This window comes from Manis javanica, chromosome 9 (assembly GCF_040802235.1).
Source record: "Manis javanica isolate MJ-LG chromosome 9, MJ_LKY, whole genome shotgun sequence".
Taxonomy (NCBI): Eukaryota; Metazoa; Chordata; class Mammalia; order Pholidota; family Manidae; genus Manis; species Manis javanica.
Genome location: NC_133164.1, coordinates 52843848 through 52865409, shown reverse-complemented (window position 1 = coordinate 52865409; position 21562 = coordinate 52843848). Strand labels below are relative to the sequence as shown.

The 21562-nt window shown below is 34.5% G+C and overlaps 1 protein-coding gene across 3 annotated transcripts in view; it reads right to left on the bottom strand.

Moving 5' to 3' along the window:
* DNAJC15 (DnaJ heat shock protein family (Hsp40) member C15) overlaps positions 1 to 21562 on the bottom strand; it is an 85243-nt gene that overhangs the window by 10598 nt on the left and 53083 nt on the right. For all 3 annotated transcript variants that reach the window (XR_005056938.2, XM_037002102.2, XM_037002103.2), the window contains exons 4-5: positions 21090 to 21166; positions 15166 to 15236 (exon numbers count right to left, since the gene is read on the bottom strand). Coding sequence is in view for 2 of the 3 variants with exons in the window: in XM_037002102.2 (XP_036857997.1) it covers positions 15166 to 15236; positions 21090 to 21166 (148 nt within the window). In the remaining variant the exon portion in view is untranslated. The remainder of the gene's footprint in view (positions 1 to 15165; positions 15237 to 21089; positions 21167 to 21562) is intronic.

The following is a 21562-nucleotide window of genomic DNA, read 5'->3' as shown; positions in this document are numbered from 1 at the left end:
TGTCCTGGCACACACAGCCCAGCAGGCTAGGAATTTTAAGGAATTTCAGGCACCCTAACCCCTGGTTGGCAACACAGCTCTGAGACACCTCACAGCGATAAGGAGCCTGCTGCTCCTCCATCCAAGCCTGCACAAGTGAGAAAACCGGCTATCCCCACTACTGCAACAGACCAGCTGGAGAGCAGCCCTGCCTACAGCAACCACACAGCTTAAAACAGAGGCTCTCTGTGCATGCGGCTACTGGCCCAGACAGAGAAGCTGCTCCCTGCATGCAGTAGACCGGCACAGACAGGAGACAGGCGCAGAGTCTGGGAGGCACAAAGGGGATCTGTTCTCGTGGCAGAACACAACACCACTTGCTGGCAACCCCCGCCAGCACCACTGGCCGTGCCAAGGGCCACCCAGCCCATGGCAGCCTAGGGGATTAACTCAGAGGATACTCCCTGTGTGTGGTTAACCAGCACACACAGTGGAGGCAGGCAAGGCAACTGGCAAACAGGAAGGGACTTTGTTTTCCCAGGTCACACATGCGCCACTCACTGGCAACCACTCCTATTGCCATGAAAAGGTAGAAGAATCTTGTTCAATCCAAAATCTCTCAAACACCAGAGAGAGAGCTTGGTGAGACTGAATCACCAATCTTCCTGAAAAAGAATTCAAAATAAAACTCATAAGCATGATGATGGAGCTACAGACAAATATTGGAGAGCTAAGGGATGAAGTCAGGAGGGAGAAAACAGAAGTGAAACAAATAATGGAAGGATTTAAGAGCAAACTGGTGAGGTGGAAGAGACTCACTGGAATAGAAATTAGAGAACAGGAATACAGAGAAGCTGAGGCAGAGAGAGATAAAAGGATCTCCAGGAATGAAAGAATATTAAGAGAACGGTGTGATCAATCCAAATGGAACAGTACTTCCATTATAGGGGTACCAGAAGAAGAGAGAGAAAAAGAGATAGAAAGTGTATTTGAAGAAATAATTGCTTAAAATTTCCCCAAGCTGGGGAAAGGAAATAGTCTCTCAGACCATGGAAGCCCACAGATCTCCCAACACAAGGGACCCAACACCAAGACATATAATAATTAAAATGGAAAAGATCAAAGACAAGGACAGAGTATTATGAGCAGGCAAGAGAGAAAAAACATCACAATAAGGCTATCATCACACTTCTCAGCAGAAACCTTACAGTCTAGAAAGGAATGGCATGATATATTCAAAGCAATGAAACAGAAGAGCCTTGAACCAAGAATACTGTGTCCAGCAAGATTATCACTTAAATTTGAACAAGGGATAAAACAACTTCCAGATAAGCAAAAGTTGAGGGAATTTACCTCCCACAAACCATCACCACAATGTATTTAAAGGGACTGCTCTAGATGGAAGTATGCCGAAGGCTAAAACAGCTGTCACCAAAAAAATAAAACCACAGCAAAGGAAGTAGACCAACTAAGTACTAATTAAATGCAAAGTAAAATCAGATATCCACAAACGCAGTCAAGGGAAACACAAAGAGTACAGAATAAAACACCTAACATATAGAGTGGAGGAGGAAGATACAGAAGGGAAAGCAATAAAGAATAATCAGACTGTGTTTATAATAGCATAATAAGTGAGTTAAGTTAGACGGTTATATAGGAAAGAAACTGCCCTTGAACCTCTGGTAACCATGAATCCAAAGACTGAAATGTCAATAAACACATATCTATAAAAAAATAACCCTACATGTAGATGGACTGAATGCACCAATCAAAAGACACAGAGTAATAGAATGGATAAAAAAGCAAGACCCATCTATATGCTGCCTACAAGAGACTCACTTCAAACCCAAAGACATGCACAGACTAGAAGTGAAGAAATGGAAAAAGATATTTCATGCCAACAATAGAGATAAAAAAGCAGGTGTTGCAGTACTTGTATCAGACAAAAGAGACTTCAAAACAAAGAAAGTAACAAGAGATAAAGAAGGACATTACACAATGATAAAGGTGTGTCAGTCTAACAAGAGGATGTAACCAATATAAATATCTATGCACCCAACACAGGAGCACATACATACATGAAACAAATACTAACAGAATTAAAAGGGAACAGAATGCAATTCACTCATTTTAGGAGACTTCAACACACCACTCACTCCAAAGGACAGATCAACCAAACAGAAAATAAGTAAGGACACAGAGGCACTGAACAACACACTACAAAACATGGACCTAACAGACATCTACAGAACATTCCACCAAAAGCAGCAGGATACACATTCTTCTCAAGTGCACATGGAACATTCTCCAGAATACATCACATACTAGGCCACAAAAAGACCCTCAGTAAATTCAAAAAGATTGAAATCCTACCAACCAACTTCTCAGACCACAAAGGTATAAAATTAGAAATAAATTATACAAAGAAAAAAAAGGCTCACAAACACATGGATGCTTAACAACATGCTCCTAAATAATCAACAGATCAAGGACCAAATTAAAACAGAGATCAAGGAATATATGGAGACAAATGACAACAATAACACAACACCTCAACTTCTGTGGGACTCAGCGAATGCAATTCTATGAGGCGAGTATACAGCAATCCAGGCCTACTTAAAGAAGGAAGAGCAATCCCAAATGAATAGTCCAACGTCACAATTATTGAAACTGGAAAAAGAAGAACAAATGAGGCCCAAAGTCAGCAGAAGGAGGGACATAATAAAGATCAGAGAATAAATAAATAAAATTGAGAAGAATAAAACAATAGAAAAAAAATCAACGAAACTAAGAGATGGTTCTTTGAGAAAATAAACAAAATAGATAACCCCGCAGCCAGACTTATTATGAGAAAAAGAATCTACACACATAAACAGAAGCAGAAATGAGAAAGAAAAAATCACAACAGACACCACATAAATACAAAGAATTATTAGAGAATACTATAAAAAACTATATGCTAACAAACTGGATAACCTAGAAGAAATTGACAACTTTCTAGAAAAATACAACATTCCAAGACTGACCCAGGAAGAAACAGAAAGTCTAAACAGACCAATCACTAGCAATGAAATTGAATCGGTAATCAAAAAATGACCAAGAACAAAACTACTGGTCCAGATGGATTCACTGCTGAATTTTATCAGACATTTAGAGAAGACATAATACCCATTCTCCTTAAAGTTTTCCAAAAAATAGAAGAGGAGGAAATACTTCCAAACTAATTCTATGAATCCAGCTCCTCTCTAATACAAAAACCATGCAAAGACACCACAAAAAAAGAAAACTACAGACCAATATACATGATGAACATAGATGCAAAAATACTCTAACAAAACACATGATCATCTAGACAGATGCTGAAAAAGCATCTGACAAAATTCAACATCCATTCATGATAAAAACTCGCAAAAAAAAAATGGGTATAGAAAGCAAGTCCCGCAACATAATAAAGGCCATATATGACAAACCCAGAGCCAACATTATACTTAACAGCAAGAAGCTGAAAGCTTTTCACCTAAGATCAGGAACAATACAAGGATGCCCACTCTCCCTGCTTTTATTCAACATAGTACTGGAGGTCCTAGCCACAGCAATCAGACAACACAAAGAAATAAAAGGCATCCAGATTGGTAAGGAACAGTGAAACTGTCACTGTTTGTAGATGACATGATATTGTACATAAAAAACCCTAAAGACTCAACTCCAAAACTACTAAAACTAATATCTGAATTCAGCAAAGTTGCAGCATACAAAATTAATACACAGAAATCTGTTGCATTCCTATACACTAACAATGAACTAGCAGAGAGAGAAATCAGGAAAACAATTCCATTCACAACTGCTTCAAAAAGAATAAAATATCTAGGAACAAACCTAACAAAGGAAATGAAAGACCCATACTCTGAAAACTACAAGACACTCTTAAGAGAATTTAAAGAGGACACTAATAAATGGAAACACATCCCATCCTCTTGGGTAGGAAGAATTAATATTGTCAAAATGGCCATCCTGCCTAAAACAATCTACAGATTCAATGCAATCCCTCTCAAAATACCAACAGCATTCTTCAACAAACTGGAACAAATAGTTCTAAAATTCATATGGAACCACAGAAGACCCCAATTAGCCAAAGCAATCCTGAGAAGGAAGAATAAAGCAGGGGGGATCTTGCTTCCCAACTTCAAGCTCTACTACAAAGCCACAGTGATCAAGACAATTTGGTACTGGCACAAGAACAGATCCATAGACCAGTGGAACAGAATGGAGTGTCCAGATATTAATCCAAGCATATATGGTCAATTAATATATGATAAAGGAGCCATGGATATATAATGGGGAAATGATAGCCTCTTCAACAGCTGGTCTTGGCAAAACTTGACAGCTACATGTAAGAGAATGAAACTGGATTACTGCCTAACTCCATACACAAAAGTAAACTTGAAATGGATCAAAGACCTAAATGTAAGTCATGAAACCATAAAACTCTTAGAAGAAAACACAGGCAAAAATCTCTTAAATATAAACATGAGCAACTTCTTCATTAACATATCTTCCCGGGCAAGGGAACAAAAGCAAAAATGAACAAGTGGGACTATATCAAGCTGAAAAGCTTCTGTACAGCAAAGGATACCATCAGCAGAACAAAAAGGCATCCTGCAGTATGGGAGAATATATTCATAAATGACATATCCGATAAGGGGTTGACATCCAAAATATATAAGAACTCATGCACCTCAACAAAAAAAAGCAAGTAACCCAATTAAAAAATGCAGAGGTGCTGAACAGACACTTCTCTGAAGAAGAAATTCAGATGGCCAACAGGCACATGAAAAGATGCTCCACATTGCTAATCATCAGAGAAAAGCAAATTAAAACCACAATGCATTATCACCTCACACCAGTGAGGATGGCCAATATCCAAATGACAAACAACAACAAATGTTGGTGAGGATGTAGAGAAAGGGGGAACCCTCCTGCACTGCTGGTGGGAATGTAAATTAGTTCAACCATTGTGGAAAGCAGTACGGAGGTTCCTCAAAAAGCTCAAAATAGAAATACCATTTGACCCAGGAATTCCACTCCTAGGAATTTACCCTAAGAATGCAGCAGCCCAGTTTGAAAAAGACATATGCACCCCTATGTTTATCACAGCACTTTTTACAATAGCCAAGAAATGAAGCAACCTAAGTGTCCATAAGTAGATGAATGGATAAAGAAGATGTGGTACATATACACAATGGAATATTATTCAGCCATAATAAGAAAACTAATCCTACTATTTGCAACAACATGGATGGAGCTTGAGGATATTATGCTCAGTGAAATATGCCAGGCGGAGAAAGACAAGTACCAAATGATTTCACTCATCATTGGAGTATAAAAACAAAGAAAAACCTGAAGGAACAAAACAGAAGCATACTCACAGAACCCAAGAATGGACTAACAGTTACCAAAAGGAAAGGGACTGGGGAGGTTGGGTGTGAAGGGAGAGGTAAGGGGAGTAAGGGTTATTATGATTAGTACACATAATGTAGGTGGGGACATGGGGAAGGCAGTAAAGCTCAGAGAGGACAAGTAGTGACTCTACAGCATCTTAACATGCTGATGGACAGTGAATGTAATGGGGTATATGGTGGGGACTTAATAATGTGGGGAATCTAGTAATCACAGTGTTGTTCATGTAACTGTATATTAATGATACCAAAATAAAAAAATATATAATGTACCTTGGGCCAAACATATAGAAATATAATATATGCATAATATATTTGACAGTAACAGTATAATGGAGGTGGGTGGAAGTAAAGCTGTTTATATACTAATGGAAGAACAGCAGACAGTAAAGCAGTTAAGTCTAACAATGTGCTTGAGTTTATAATGTTAGTTGATGTAATATGTATAAAAATAACATCTACAGAACACTGAATATACAGAAATAGAATATACATTCTTCTCAAGCACATATGAAAAGTTCAAGAGAGACAGTACACTAGGCCATAAAACAAACCTCAATAAATTAAAAGTATAGAATAATATACTATATTCTCCTATCATGATGGAAGGAAATTAGATATCAAGGACAAGGACAAGTTTGGGAAAATTAAACAACAATGAATAATCTTGAATAATCAATGAATCAAAGAAAAAGTCAGAAGAAAAATTAGAAAATACTTTGAGATAAATGAAAATGAAGACACAACATACCAAAACTTATGGAGAACAGCTAAAGCAGTGTTAGAGGGCAATTGCAATGGTAAATGCCTGTATTACAAAAGAAGAAAGATCTCAAATCAATAACCTAAACTTCAACCTTGAGACACCAGGAAAAGAAGTAAACCTAAAGCAAGCAGGATGGAAATTGTAAATATTAACACAGAATTAATAGAGAACAGAAAAACAATAGAGAAAATCAATTAACCTAAAAGCTGGCTCTTTGAAAAGAAGCTTTCAGCTTTTTGATAAGCAAAACAAATCTTTAGTTTTTTTGACCAAGAATAAAAGAAAACAAACTCAAATTATTTGAATCAGAAATCAAAGAGAGGACATTATTATCAACCTTATAGAAATAAAAAGGATTATAAAGGCATACTCTGAACAACTGTATTTCAACAATTTATGTAAAATGGATAATTCCTCCAAAGACACAAATTACTGAAACTGACTCAAGGAGAAATAGACGATTTGAATAGACCTATAAGTGAAGACACTGTATCAGTAAGCAAAATACTATGCACAAGGAAAAGCCCAGACCTAGATACTTCATAGAAGAATAAGGATTTTTATATATAAAGACCGAGTGGGAATTATTCTATGAATGTAATGCTGGTTTAACAGCTTACAATCAACTAATATAATCCCCTACCTTATCAGGATAAAAACAAAATCATATAGTGATCTGAGTAGATGTAGAACAAGATTTGACAAAACCCAATACCTTTTCCTGATAAAAACACTCAAGGACTAAAAATAGAGGGAACTTCTTAACCTAATAAAGGGCATTTATGAAAAAACCCACAGCTAATACCATACTTGATGGGGAAGGGTTGGATGATGCTTTTCCCTGTGATCAGAAACAAGACAAGGATGTCTGTTCTTCTAATTTCTTTTCAAAATGGTACTGAAGGTTCTAGTCATTAAAAAGAAATAATTGGAATGCAGGTTGGAAAGGAAGTAGTAAAACTATCTCTTCACAGATGACATGATTTTATATATAGAAAATCTTAATGAACCCACTAAAACTGTTGGAACTAATAAATGAGCTCAGCAAGGTTTATTAGACCAATATATATAAGTAAATGATATTCCTATATATTTGTAATGAATGATCCAAAAGTGAAATTCAGAAAATAGTTCTACTCACAACAACATCAAAAAGATTAAAATACTTAGAAATAAATTTAAGAACTGCAAAACATACGCTCTTAGAACTACAAATCATTGCTGAAGGAAATTAAAGCAGATCTAAATAAATGGAAAAAATCCCAAGTTTTTGGATATGACTTTAATATTGCTAAGATGGCAATACTCCCAAAACTGACTTAAGATTCAACCCACTCTTTATCAGAATTCTAGCTGACTTCTTTGTAAAAATGAATAAGCTGATTCTAAAATTCATATGGAACTGCAAGAGACCGAGAAGAGCCAAAACCATCCTACTTAAAGAAGAACAAAGTAAAAGAACTCAGTTTCCAAAATTAAAACTTATTACAAAGCAAAGATCATCAAAACACTGCTATTGACAAAAAGACAAACATATAGAACAATTAAATAAAATTGAGGGTTAGGAGATGAGAGGAGAGAGTGCAGGAAGGATATAGAAAAAGGGTATGGGCTTTCTTCTGAGGTGATAAAAATGTAGTAAAATTGACTGTGGTGATGGCCGCACATACCTGTAAATATACCAAAAATTACTAAATTGTACACTTTAACGGTAATCACATGGTACATAAATTATATCTCAATATAGCTGTTCTTAAAAAATCATATAGACAGGAAGATCTGAAGAATACTTAGATCCAGTTTATCAGATCATTTGAGAATCACAGAATCTTAAAAGTTGGAAGGGTCTTAACTCTACCTTTACTCAATAAATGATTCTCTCTTATGATATCTCCAACAAACTGTCCTCCAGGAGTTTTCAATCTCAAATTACCTTCACTACTCTGCCTAAACATTACTTTTTCCACTGTTGTAGCTCCAGTGCCTAGAACAGGGCCTAGCTCCCAGTAAGTACTCAATAAGTACTAGCTGACTGATACCTTGTAAAGGGGAAATAAAGATAGCCCCAAATCTATTATGATTAGTACACACGGTGTGGGGCGGGGGTTCATGAGGAAGACAGTGTAGCACAGAAAAGACAAGTAGTGACTCTGTGACATATTACTACACTGATGGACAGACATTGCAATGGAGTATGGGGGTCAGTGCTTGATAATATGGGTGATTATAGTAACCACATTATTTTTCATGTGAAACCTTCATAAGAATATCAATAATACCTTAATAAAAAAATTATATATATAAAAAAAGATAGCTCCAAATCTAAGAACAGTATTCCTTAAAAATGAAAGACTTTTTACTGCTCATAGTTTCTCCTCAGTGAACATAATTCTGCGCCCACAAAGGCACAGAAGAGGGACTTGATACATATATGCAACATTTTACGTATTAGATACTGTACAGAAGCTCTCTACGTTTCTCACTATAGCAAGGTTTCTTGTTCTTTATTATAATGCTTTCGCTTTATTGCTTTATTGCTTTTTCTTATCCCCAGTCCATCAGTTTTACAGGTTTTACCTTCAAAATATATTCCGAATTGGACTATTCTTTATGTCCTTTATTATAAAAAACCCTTATCTAAACCAATATCACTCTTTTTTGGGTTACAATTTTCTTTACTAACTTGTTTCCACTTTGATTTCTTGTTTTCTCCATAGCTGCCAAAGTAGTCTTTCTAATAATGTAAATTAGGTAATATCTTTCCCATCACACTTAAAAATAAAAGCCTGAGTTCTTAGCATAGCTTGTAAGCTACTCCATACAGTGTTAAAAGTCTAAAATTGTCAGACTCATTAAAAAGAAAGAAACTAACTACATACTTAGAAGAAACAGACTTCAAACTTCCAAAATAAAGGTACAGAAAGGTTGAAAGAAAAATATGGAAAAAGATATATTATGTATACACTAACTAAAAGAAAGCTGGCAAAGCTAATTTCAGGTAAAGCAGACTCATGGCAGGAAGCATTGCTAGATATAAAGAGGGATAGTTCAAAATGAGCAGTCAATCTACAAGGAAAATAAAACAGTTCTAAATTGTCTGCCCCAAAATCATATAGCATCGTAATAAGAAAAAAACCCAGAACTTGTACACTGCATCTAATAATTACAGAATATATATTCTGTTCACAGATTGACCAAAATCAACCATATACTAGATCATAAAGTAAGGTTCAACAAATTTCAAACAACTAAAATCAGAGCGTTTACTCTTCTCAAATGGAATTAAGCTAGAAACCAATAATATAGAGATAACTACAAAATCTTCAATTGCCAGGAAATTAGGCAATACATGTCAAGTAACACGAGTCAAGGAAAAAATCATAATGGAAATTATGGCTTTTTGAACTAATGAGAGCTGCAACCAATGATCTGAATCCAATCTAATTAGAAAAAGAATAGTAAATTAAACCCAAAGGTAGAAGACATAATAAAAATAGTGGAGAGAATTAATTTGTTAATAAAGAGTAACAAAAGAAGAGGACAATTCTTTGAAAAGACTAATAAAAATATAATGACCTCTACCAAGACTTGCTGCAAAGAGGAATGATATGTATTAATAAATTACCAATATTAGGAATGAAAAGTAGTAAACACTTCAACTACTACAGACATTAAAAAGGTAGTAAGAGGATATTATGTACCTTTATGCCAATTAATATGAAATTTCAGATGAACTGTACAAATTCCTAGGAAAGAACTAGCCAAAACTAAAATAACAAGAAACAGAAAATCTGAAAAGATGTTTATCTTCTAAATAAATTGAATCTGTAATTTTAAACCTTCCTGCAAAGAAGTTCCATATCTACATGGTATTCTTACAGATATTAAAAAATAGAATTTATTGGTATTCTTACAAATATTAAAAAATGGAATCACACATCCTACACAAACTTACTCAGAAAATAAAGGAAAACACTAATTCCTTTTTAAGTACATAATTCCTTCTAAGAGGCTAGAGTAACCTTGCTTACAAAATCTATCAACTAATATTGACAGGCTAATTTTTCTTGTAAACAGAGGTACATTTTTTTCCTTTAAATAAATAGTAACCACTTTTTATGCCCTGCTTAGGAAATCTTTGCCTATTCTGTTTTGTGTGTTTGTTTAATACATAGCAACATTATTGTTTTATCTTTCACATTTAGGTTAAAATCCATTACAAATTAACTTTCCACATGGTGTGAGCTAGGGTCAAGATTCATTTTTCCCATTTGTAATATAGGGACACATTGGTGCCATTGCCTCTACTAGTGCTAAGGATGCCAGCAATTTTACCTACTGAAGCTTTTGCACCATTAGTGTAAATGTCAACACGGTAAAAGGAAAATAGCTTTCACCCCACATAGTTTCTAGAAAGGGTCTCAGGAATCCCTGGTGGTCCACAGAGTATATTTTGCTAAGGCTGCTATTTACCAGTAAGAATGAACAAACTCACAATTTAGTATGGATGAATCTTACAAGGATAATACTAACTGAAACCTGCCAGATGCATGTGACTACACACAGTCAAAAGAGGCAAAACTAATCTATGTACTATAAATCAAGATAGTGGTTCCTGTTGAGGGTGAGGTAGACTAGGAGGGCTCATGAGGGGGTTTCAGAGTTGCGGTGATGTTCTAGTTCTCAATCTAAGGGCTGGTTATATAGGTGAATGTGTTTATAGAACTGTACTTCAATAGTTATGATTTATGCACTTCTCTGCCTGTCTATTGTACTTTAATATAAAGTACACTTAAAAATAGAGATTGAGGAGAAAAGTGATTTCTTAAAAAGTAAACTGAATTTACTCTACTGCTAAAAAGCTGACAGTAACTTCTCACTGTATTTAGAATAAAGTTCGAGTATTAAACAGAACATACAGCATTTTATTATCATAAATCATACCTATAATTTTCAAAATCTGGACACTACTTCATTTAATGCTACCTCTCCCCTTGTCTACTACTATACCCCTACCACACTAGTTTTCTTTAAAGTCTTCAAGCACTTTCTTCCCTCTGAGTCTTTTCACATGCTAATTCCTTTACTTTCCAACCACTCCACACAGCCAGCTTTTCATCTTTCAGATCTCCTGTGAAGCCCTACCCAGTTGCATTACATAAAGCTGCCTCTTTCCCATATTCTCTGTCTCAGCCCTTTATTGCACTGAGTACAATGTGAAGATGGCACACCTGTCTTTCATCTCTCCCCATATTAGAATGTACACTCCATGAAGACAGATTTAGTTGCCCTGTTTTACAGCTTAAGTTCTAAGATTTAGCACACAGTTATCTGGCACATTATAGAAGTTGAATAAATCATTTTTGAATGAATGAAAGAATAGTTTCATATTGTTTCACAGCAATCTAATGAGCCTTTTAAATTCTTGATATGATCATTATGTATTAGTTATCACTCCCAATTCTATCTTACCTTTAAATTTTGTTGTATGACTTTTTATCTACTTATTCATTCACTCATGAAAAGAAAAAGCTGAGAGTTTATTGTCAGCTATACAGATTATAAAGATGAATAAGTCATGTTCTTTACTTTTAAAGATCTCACCATTTATCAAGGAAAATCAATGTGTGATAAAACAAAATCATATCTTTACAAAAAAAAATTAATAACTCAGATACAAAACCTTAAATCTAATTAAAATGTTGAAATGAAGGGGAAGAAAAGATGAGCCCTCTAAAACAAACAAAAGTCTAATGTAGTACATCTATCAAGCTAATTAGGTATCACTTTTTCTTAGTTGAGTCCATGTTGACTCTTGGTGATCATATCCTTCTTTTTCCAAATGTTTACACCTTTTAAGTGTAATATATTGTGATAAATTATAATATATTATCAGCGCTTCATGTCAAATTTAGCTGCTTCTATAATGAGAGTAATTAGGGAAAATCCATTCAACAGTATAATTACTTGTATTTGTATTTAACCCCAATATTTAATTTTGATTTAAATACTAGTAAAGAACAGTGAGAGTACTGTATATTTTGAAAGGGGGCATAATTGGAAAGACTGAGAATCTCTCTGTTGTAGGCAGGTAGATTTCAACGAAATGTAAGGAAGGACTTTCTGGTACTCAGAGCTGTCTACCAGCAGTCTGCTTTGCAAAGCAGGAAGTTCTCCATCACTAAAAATCTTTAAGGAAAACTAACAGACCATTCTTCTCTGGGAGAAGCAGAAACAGCCCTGATTTAGGAAGCAACATTGATTAGATCAGTGTATCTCAAACTATGGTGAAGCATTTTTAAAAGTTCTAGTCTGTGGTAGACCAATAATTGTACAAAATATGAAAGTATCAGACATTTGGATGTCACTGCAACATCAAATTGCTACAAAGGTTTCCAAATGCTTACTTTTGATTCCTGTTTTTAACTTGTTGCACACACGTAACAAACTGGCTGCCGTAACAGACAAACTACACTTTGAGTAGCCCTGGGTTAGATAACCTGCAAGAGATCTCTGGGCTCTACAGTTTTTCAAATTTATCTAGTTTGTCCTCCTTTCTAAAATATTCACTGGGCATATCACCAAACTATTGATTTTGTAACAACTAACCTCTTTCTTCAGCCATTAAAAAAACAATCTAAAAGATACTAGATTGAAAGCATTAGGCTAAAACCTGAGATTTTTTTACTGCATTAACCTTTTATCTCACTATGGTGAAATTTCACAACTAACTTTTTGCAAAAGCACACTTGGATACTCATTTAAAACTGGTTACAAAAAAATCTGTTTTCAGCATTTCCCATGCCTAATTTTCTAGTGTCACCTTCTTTGCACAACTAATAAGGAAATGTGCAACAAATTATAGTTGATCACACATTTGAAGATCTAACTTTATTTTACCAGCTGGTAGCAAAACCAACAGAAAAGTGCCTTGGGGCTGTGGTAGGAACATTCATGGATTTCAGAAGCACAGGGTAGAGATTTAAGTTTTTGTCACCACCTATAAGTGGTGACATGACCAAAACAAGTATGGTAAGGAATTATAGAAAGAGAAGGAAATTAAGAGTTGCCCATTTTCATACTTCCCCAAATAAAATCTGTGACTTCCCATTTAAAACAAAACAAACTTCCTTCACAAGACACAATTTCCAGACTTATAAGCTATCATCTCCCAACTCCATCACACACAATCCTTTCCCTCCAGTAGTTCCAATATTCCTTAATTCACCAAACTTTTAGTAGAGCAAGAGTTCTTAACTGTGAGTATATGGATGAGTTTTAGGAAGTCTATGAACTCTCTGAAAGTCCAAATGTTTTAGAACTTGGAGTGAGTGAGAAATTACATGGACAAAATGTCCACAGATGTCAACACATTCTTAGAGGGTAGAATAATCCAAGATGATTAAAAGCATTTTTCTTAAGTTAAAAATGTGATCTGAATAGAAATACAGGGTATAGGTTCTTTACTAATTGAATAGGCATGTAAAGATATTACATCACATCATAAAAAGGGCTTCAGAAATGATTCCTTTCATTTTGTAGATGATAAAATTGACATTTGGAGAGATTAAGGGAGGTTTCAAGGCCACACTAATAGCTAAAAGGCAAAAGCAAGAGAGAATTTTAGCTTCCTGCTTCCAGGCCCATTCTCTCACAGCCAGCTACTGACAAAGAATCAGACAGGAGAATATTTAGTAAGTACACTAAAAGCAGTCAACAACCCCACTTCTGATAATTACACAATCTCAGAATAATTCTTTAAATACTATGGCTCATAACATACACAAACATTTTCTTTCTCTACTAAAGATATCTAAAAATACATATCCTCCTGGATATATTTCAGACTTGATTCCTTAACAACAGGCACAGTCAACAACTTGTCAATCATCTGAAAGATGTGAGTGCTTGATGCTACTGCAATCAATCAAAGAAGGCATTTGCTTGACCTGGAGGGACAGAGGTTGTGCAGGAGACAAAGGGCTTCAAGTAGGTACCTAAACACATTTCCTTCTGCATCAATAACTCTGAAAGCCCACAGTGGGAAGTAAATTACTTGACTGGATATCTCAGTAACTGTTGAAGCTGTTTAGAAATCTGAAGCAAAACCTCTTTTCAAAGTTTATGCTCCTGTTTATTAACACTAAAGAACAGTAAGTACAAATCCAAGGGAGATGAGATATTTAGTGAAAAGAATTTTTATTGTTAAGTAATTGAGAAAAGTGAAGAAGAACGCCTTATTTTGATATTAGGATAGGTAGGAATCCAAAATTTGTTTTTAATTTTTTTTCAAAATATTTAGAAAACTTAAAGTTTGTAAATAAGAATTCAAGAAATCCTTCACTCTCCCCCACACCCACCCTTGACTTCTGAAATACAGTACAACTATCTACCATCTGTTATTTTAGAGAAGAAACAGTAATGAACATATGGGCTTTCTCTCTGAAGCAGCTGTAGTGTAGTTAAAGTTATAATAATTGTCTTTCTGTAAGATAAATTTACATTAAAAACCTGGCCAGTTAAAAACAAATGGCTCAGCCTCAGAGTCTTCCAGAATAAAATTAGGAAATTCAGAATCACCTATGACATACTACATTCAGAGATTTAGAGGATATTAAGGTCAAACATAATTCAGATGCTGAAATCAGTTTGTACAATCAAGCAGCCCACAACTCATGTTTTCTCTTTCTCAATCAAAATGCCAGGAGCCTCAAACAGGGGTTAGGTACTCATATATAAAAATCAGTAACTAAGTTCTTAAAAGCTGATGCTATAAATCAACCACCTCTATGGGGTCACTGAACTCCAATCTAAAGGCTCCTTTATTTATAAGAAAAATCATAATACATGTGGCACATAAACTTCCATTCCAACTATGTATCATTTATAATGAGTTTAAGTAAGCTGAAAGAATTTAGAGCACATTCCAATCCACATATTATGAAAAATAGGAATTCTACCCACCTTTATCTGGGTGATTCAAAATCATGATTTTCCTGTGAGCTGTTCTGATTTTGGCCTTGCCAGCAGATGGGCTGTAAAAAGAAAAAAAGTTCTTATAATAAATAGTGTCAAATGCAGATTATAAATTAAGTTTATATGCATTTCAAGAAATTAAAAACTAATGAGAATTTCACCATCTTGTGGATAAATATGAAATTACAGCTTGTCACTTAATTCTACCAACCAGTAAAATAAATTATTGATTCAATACTGCATGTATTGTTCAGTCCTTTGTAATGCCAGTCCTTATTCTCAATCAATTTTGAAAATAAACACAATATTTAGGATAGGGGTGTCATAGTCTACAGACTATATTATAAGTTAAATCTAGGCTTCAAATTATTTTGGGAGAAAGCAGTATATATAATACAATAGGTAGGTATTTGGACTCCAGAACTAGAAGACTGCTGGATTTTAATCCCACTGCCATTTAGGATAGGGTAACCTTGGTCAAAGTTTTTCAGCTCTCTGTACTTAAATTTCCTCATTGTAAAACATATTCCTCGTGAAGCAGCTGCAAGAATTTAAGTAGTTAATGCCAACAAAGTGCTGAAACAGTGCCTGGCATGTAGCAAGTGCTTCATAATTGTTATCTTTTATTATTACATTTCAACAGAGCATCTCAAAACTCTTTACAGCTCATAACTTATTCAGCCTGTGAGAAACCTATGGGAATGGCTTGGCTGTTAGTATATGCTCTTAACAAAAATTAAAGGAGAAAGTTAAATAAACCTAAAATCATTTCAGTATAACCTAATTTATCCAATATTGGAAATGTTTCTCAATACATTTTCCAGGCAAGGAAAAAAATTTAACATGTTGTTAATATAATTCCACTCCTGCTACTTAATAGCTATCCTATCCTATCCTATCTAACCTACTTAACTTTTCTGGGTCTCAAATAAGGATAATAGCAACTGACCAAAAGTACATGGTAGTTGCTGTGAAGATCAAGATAATTTAATTTGTACGGATGAACCACAGGTTAGAGGTTAAAAGCAGGAACTTTTGGAGATTTTCAGACATAACTTCAACATCCTGATTTCACCACTCATTACCTATGAGATTGTCTTGTTTACTTAAACTCTCTGAGCAACTTTCTCATATGTAAAATGGACATAATAAAACTACCTCCCAGGATTATTTTAAGGATAAACTAGATAATTTAAGTAAAAAGATTAGCGTTCAAAGACCAGTAATTATAAAGGATGCTTATGAAAATATTAATCTTTCCTATTTCCATATTACAAAATGGAGTATAAGCCCAATTTAATATCTCTTGAAAGACTCAAAAGCATTATGAGTATTAATTAAGTTGCAAAAAAAACTCTTAAGGCTTGTAGGGGTTTGCTTGCTTTTCTTCTAAAGGGTCACAGAATGCAATCCATTCAAGGTCTTCTGGTGCCTCGCTGTTCAAAATCTGTTTCCTTGCTATGCACTAATAAGAAGCTATCAGAAAGAGAAATTAAGGAAACAGTCCCACTTACAACTGCTTCAAAAAGAGTAAAATACCTAGGAATAAATTTAACAAAGGAGGTGAAAAACTTACACACTTAAAACTCTAAGACATTGATCAAGAAACTGAAGAAGACACAAACAAATGGAAAGGTATTTCATGTTAATGGATTAGAAGAATTAATTTTTTTAAGTGTCCATATTACCCAAAGCATTTAGATTCAATGCAATCCCTATCAAAATTCCAATGGCATTTTTCACAGAAATTAGTCAAACAATCCTAAAATTTGTATAGAACCACAAATGATCATAAATAGACAAAGCAATCTTGAGAAAGAACAACAAAGGTGGAGGCATCACACTTCCTGAATTTAAACTATATTACAAAGCTATAGTAATTAAAACAGTACAGTATTGGCATAAAAATGAATACATAAACCAATGGAACAGAACAGAGAGCCTAGAAAAAACCCCATGTACATATGATTAATGACTTTATAACAAAGGAGCCAAAAATATAAGGTGGGGAAAGGATAGTCTCTTCAGCATATAGTATTGGGAAATCTGGACAGCCACACACAAAGGAATGAAACTGGACCCCTGACTTATACCCCTATCTCAAAATAGATTAAAGACTTGAACTTACAAAACAAAACCATAAAGCTCCTAGAAGAAAACTAAGGGATAAACTCTCGGGCATCAGTCTTGACATTTATTTTTTGGCTTTGACATCAAAAGTAAAGGCAACAAAAGCAAAATTAAACTAGTGAAACTACATCAAACTACTAAGTTTCTGTACAGAAAAGAAAATCATCAAAATGAAAAGGTAACCTATGGAATGGGAGTATCTACAAATCATTTATCTGATAAGGCCTTAATATCCAAAATACATAAAGAACTCACACAATTCAATAGCAAAAATATTTAAAAATAAACAAAGAAAATAAACAAACTGATCTTAAAATAGGCAGAAGATCTGAAGAGACATCTTTCCATACAAGACATACAGATGGCCAACAGACACATGAGGATACTCAACATCACTAATCATCAGAGAAATGCACACTGAAATCACACCAGTCAGAGTGGCTAATATCAACAAGACAGGAAATAATGAGTGCTGGTGAGGATGTGGAGAAAAGCACCCTCATGCACTGTTGGCAGGAATGTTAACTGAGGCAGCCACTATGGAAAACAGTATGAAGGTTCCTCAGAAAATTAAAAAATAGAATTACCACTGTGATCCAGCAATTCCACTTCTGGGTGTATACCCAAAGGAAACAAAATAACTATTTCAAAGAAATACCTGTAACCTCATGTTGACTGCAGCATTATTTGCAGTAGACAAGACATGTGACCTGTATATCCATAGGCAAATGAACAGATAAAAAAAAATGTGATGCACACGCACACACATGCACACACACACACACACACACACACACACACACTCTCACAGACGTGCAGAGAATACTATTTGGTCATAAAAAGAAGAAAATACTGCTGTTTGTGACAACTTGGATAGACCTTGAGAGCATTATGCTACGTGAAATAAGACAGAGAAAGATAAATCCTGCATGACCTCACTAACACTGTAGTGGAACCTAAAAATAAACTCATAAAAACAGAGAACAGATTGGTGTCTGCCAGAGGTGGAGGGCCAAGGAAGTTGGCAGAAATGAACGAAGGCAGTCAAAAGGTACAAACTGCCAGTTATAAGATAAGTAAGTCCTGGGGAAAGCAGATCTAAGAGATACAAATCTTCTAACAAAGTAGTCATCAAAGTTCTCATCATAAGAAAAAAATGTAACTATGTGAGGTGAAGGATGTTAAGCTATTGTAGTTATCATTTTGTAATATGTGCTTATATCAACTCATTATGTTGTACACCTTAAACTAATAAACAATTTTATATGTCAATTATAACTCAGTAAATCTGGCAGAAATTTTTTTTTTAATTTTTAAATAAAAAATAAATGAATTAAGTCTTTTAGTACAAAGACTTTAGGATATTCCTTTGAGTTGTTTACAAAAGTCTTTGGAGGACCATTTCAAACTTAGATTTTGGTTCATAGATACCTCCCAGATAGACAATCAGACATTGTCTGATTACAAAGACTACTGAATTGTGAAAAAGAAGTCATTAAACATTATACCAGGGCTATGAACACTTTCTTGTTTAATTGCGTACTAAAAAACAAAAAACACATTCCTTAGAAAAATTGCGATGTGATTTGGTTTCCTGTGGCTAATCTGTACCTACCATTCCCTTTTCTTGGTGCTCTGGAGCACCTCTTTCCTTTATCAGTTATGTTTTCTAGTTGTTCTGTACACGCACTTGACTAAGAGTGGGGAAGGGTAGGCAGAGGGGAACTGAGTGGTATTCACTGACTCTGTGGCAAATGGAGCAGTTTGGGCTTCATCTTTTTTACTATTGATCTTTTTAATAATACTTTAGTCTAAACAGAGTTGCACAGAAATTTTTAGAAAACTTGAAAATCACAGATGTGCGTCACTTCAGAAAATACCATGTATAATATAGTTTTCCTGGACAGCTCAGTAAAATATTTTAGGCTTTATGCTATCTGTAAGAATACATAAAATCACTTAGGAGCACACAGAGTATTTCTTTAATACGTTATCAACAGAGTCAGATCTATTTTGCCTTTATCTACTGTTACATAGTCTAAATAGTTTAGATGCATTGATCACAGAAAATGTAGCCACAGAAATGTGTTTATATCCTGAAGAAACTTCTCAAAATCAACACTGCCTGATTGAAAGAAAAGTCCTAAAGGAAAGCAAATAAGTTTTACCTTTCTATTTAATGTGTTAAGGGCAAATATTTAGCTTCTGCATTGGTGATAACAGATGGGAAGAAGAGGAGCCAACATTTATTCAGCACTGTTATTTGGTGGGCACTTTTATAAAAAGATATCATCATATCATTTTGTTTTTCCAACAAGACTACATGTTATTAACTCCAATTCAAAAATGAAGAAACTCAAGTGCTAAGAAACTAAAAATAACTTGACCAAGAATATACAAAACAGCAAGTGCCTTGGCAAGAAAATAAGGATAAAGATCTGTTTTGCTCAGGTTATATTTAGTGTGTAGTTGCTAAGTACCATGTTAATGTTAAGAACCTCGTATGTTAATTGCAAAACAACTCAGTGAAGTACAAACTAATATTACCTCTACTTTACAACTGATGGAACTGAGGTCATGCAGTTAGTAGATGGTAAAATTTATTCATTCCCAAATTCACTTGCTAATCAGCATCTGTGCTCTTAATCACTGAATTTTCCTTGAGCAATATTGTACAGCTTCTAGTTCAATGGGATAAAAATGTATAATATGTGTCTTAAGCCAACTCCTACATATCTGTCCTAACAACAGATGTGCCGTGGATGATATTAAATGATATTCTCAAAAATCTATATGTTTCATATTTACATTTCAAGCCTAGGAATGGGATGTTTGGGGGCCCAACAAAACCTCAGGAAAAATAACAATGCCATTCTGAATAAGAGTAAAGCAAGAATAGTTAGCTATATTGATAACTTCCTAATTTGGTTCTCCTGCTAAAAATTACTTACTTTTTCGTATTTTCAGTGAGAGATCTTATCTCTTTATATATTTAAATACAGCAACCAAGCCAAACTGAGTTGTTCCCTCCCCACCTCTTCATTTTTCTTGCTAAGTTGTAAATAATAAAATGTTTGGCCTTAAACATCTTCTAATCTACAATAGGTCAAAAAATTATGTCAATACAGAACTTAACATCTATTCTGCTTAATTGTGTTGATTAAATTATCGGAAGATTTGTTGTAGATCACATACTGTAACCAGCCTCCACAAACATGTGAATACTAAGGAAACATAAGATAAACAAATGAAGATAGTTATTGATAAATCTATGGCAGGAGTTGTATTCTTAACTTTAAGTGATGATATCACACAGCAATCACACAGTATCATTAACTTTCGACTATACTATCCAAAGTTAGACAATACATGGATACTTAGGTGAAATAATTATAATAAAATATGCTAGATGTCAAACTGTGGAAATAGAAAGGAATTGTGAAACATTTCATAACTGAATATATGACACATACCAAATTATAAAACTAAACCCAGAAAGAATTCAGTGTCACAATAAGGGATATTTTGATAATTGTTTTGAAACTTTAGTATTCAACTATAAGAGCTCCCTGTTAAGGGATAAAGACACATCACAACTTTGCCTATTTTTTGTAGGAGGAATTGGATATTCTGTTAGATTTGAGGTTTTAAAATATTTAGAACTGTCATTTTCTCCTCTATTTATAATTTAAAATTTAAGGACAACTTTACAGTAACATTTTCTCCTTTTTTCAAGACAAACTTGGCCACAAAACAAAATACTACTTAAGCAGCACACCTACCTTACACCCAAAATAAGACTAGCTTCTCTCCTACTCATTTTCTGTTCGAATCCTCCTTTATAGTAGGATGAAAGGCTCTGTACAGGAAAGAAAGAGCATGAAATAATTAGTCCCACGTGTGCAGTGGCATGACCGCAATCCCATCACATGGCTGCAGTAAGAGTAATGTATTTTATTAGAAGTCAACTTGAAATTGCATGTGGCGGGGGGAGGGAGAGGAAAGCACTAAACAACAAAATCATTACCAAGATGAACTCAAAAAACATTAACAATATTTTTCACTTTCAAACGCATTATTTGAATTTGAAATTTCACATACACATCACAATTCAAATATATCAAATTTTGTACAATGAGATACAATGAAGGAATAAAAGAGATGAGTAGAAGCAAAAAGCCTGAACTTTTCTAAGCTCTGAAGTAATTTCTGATTGTATAACCTTGAGCAAGTCATTTAATGTTGATATGACAGC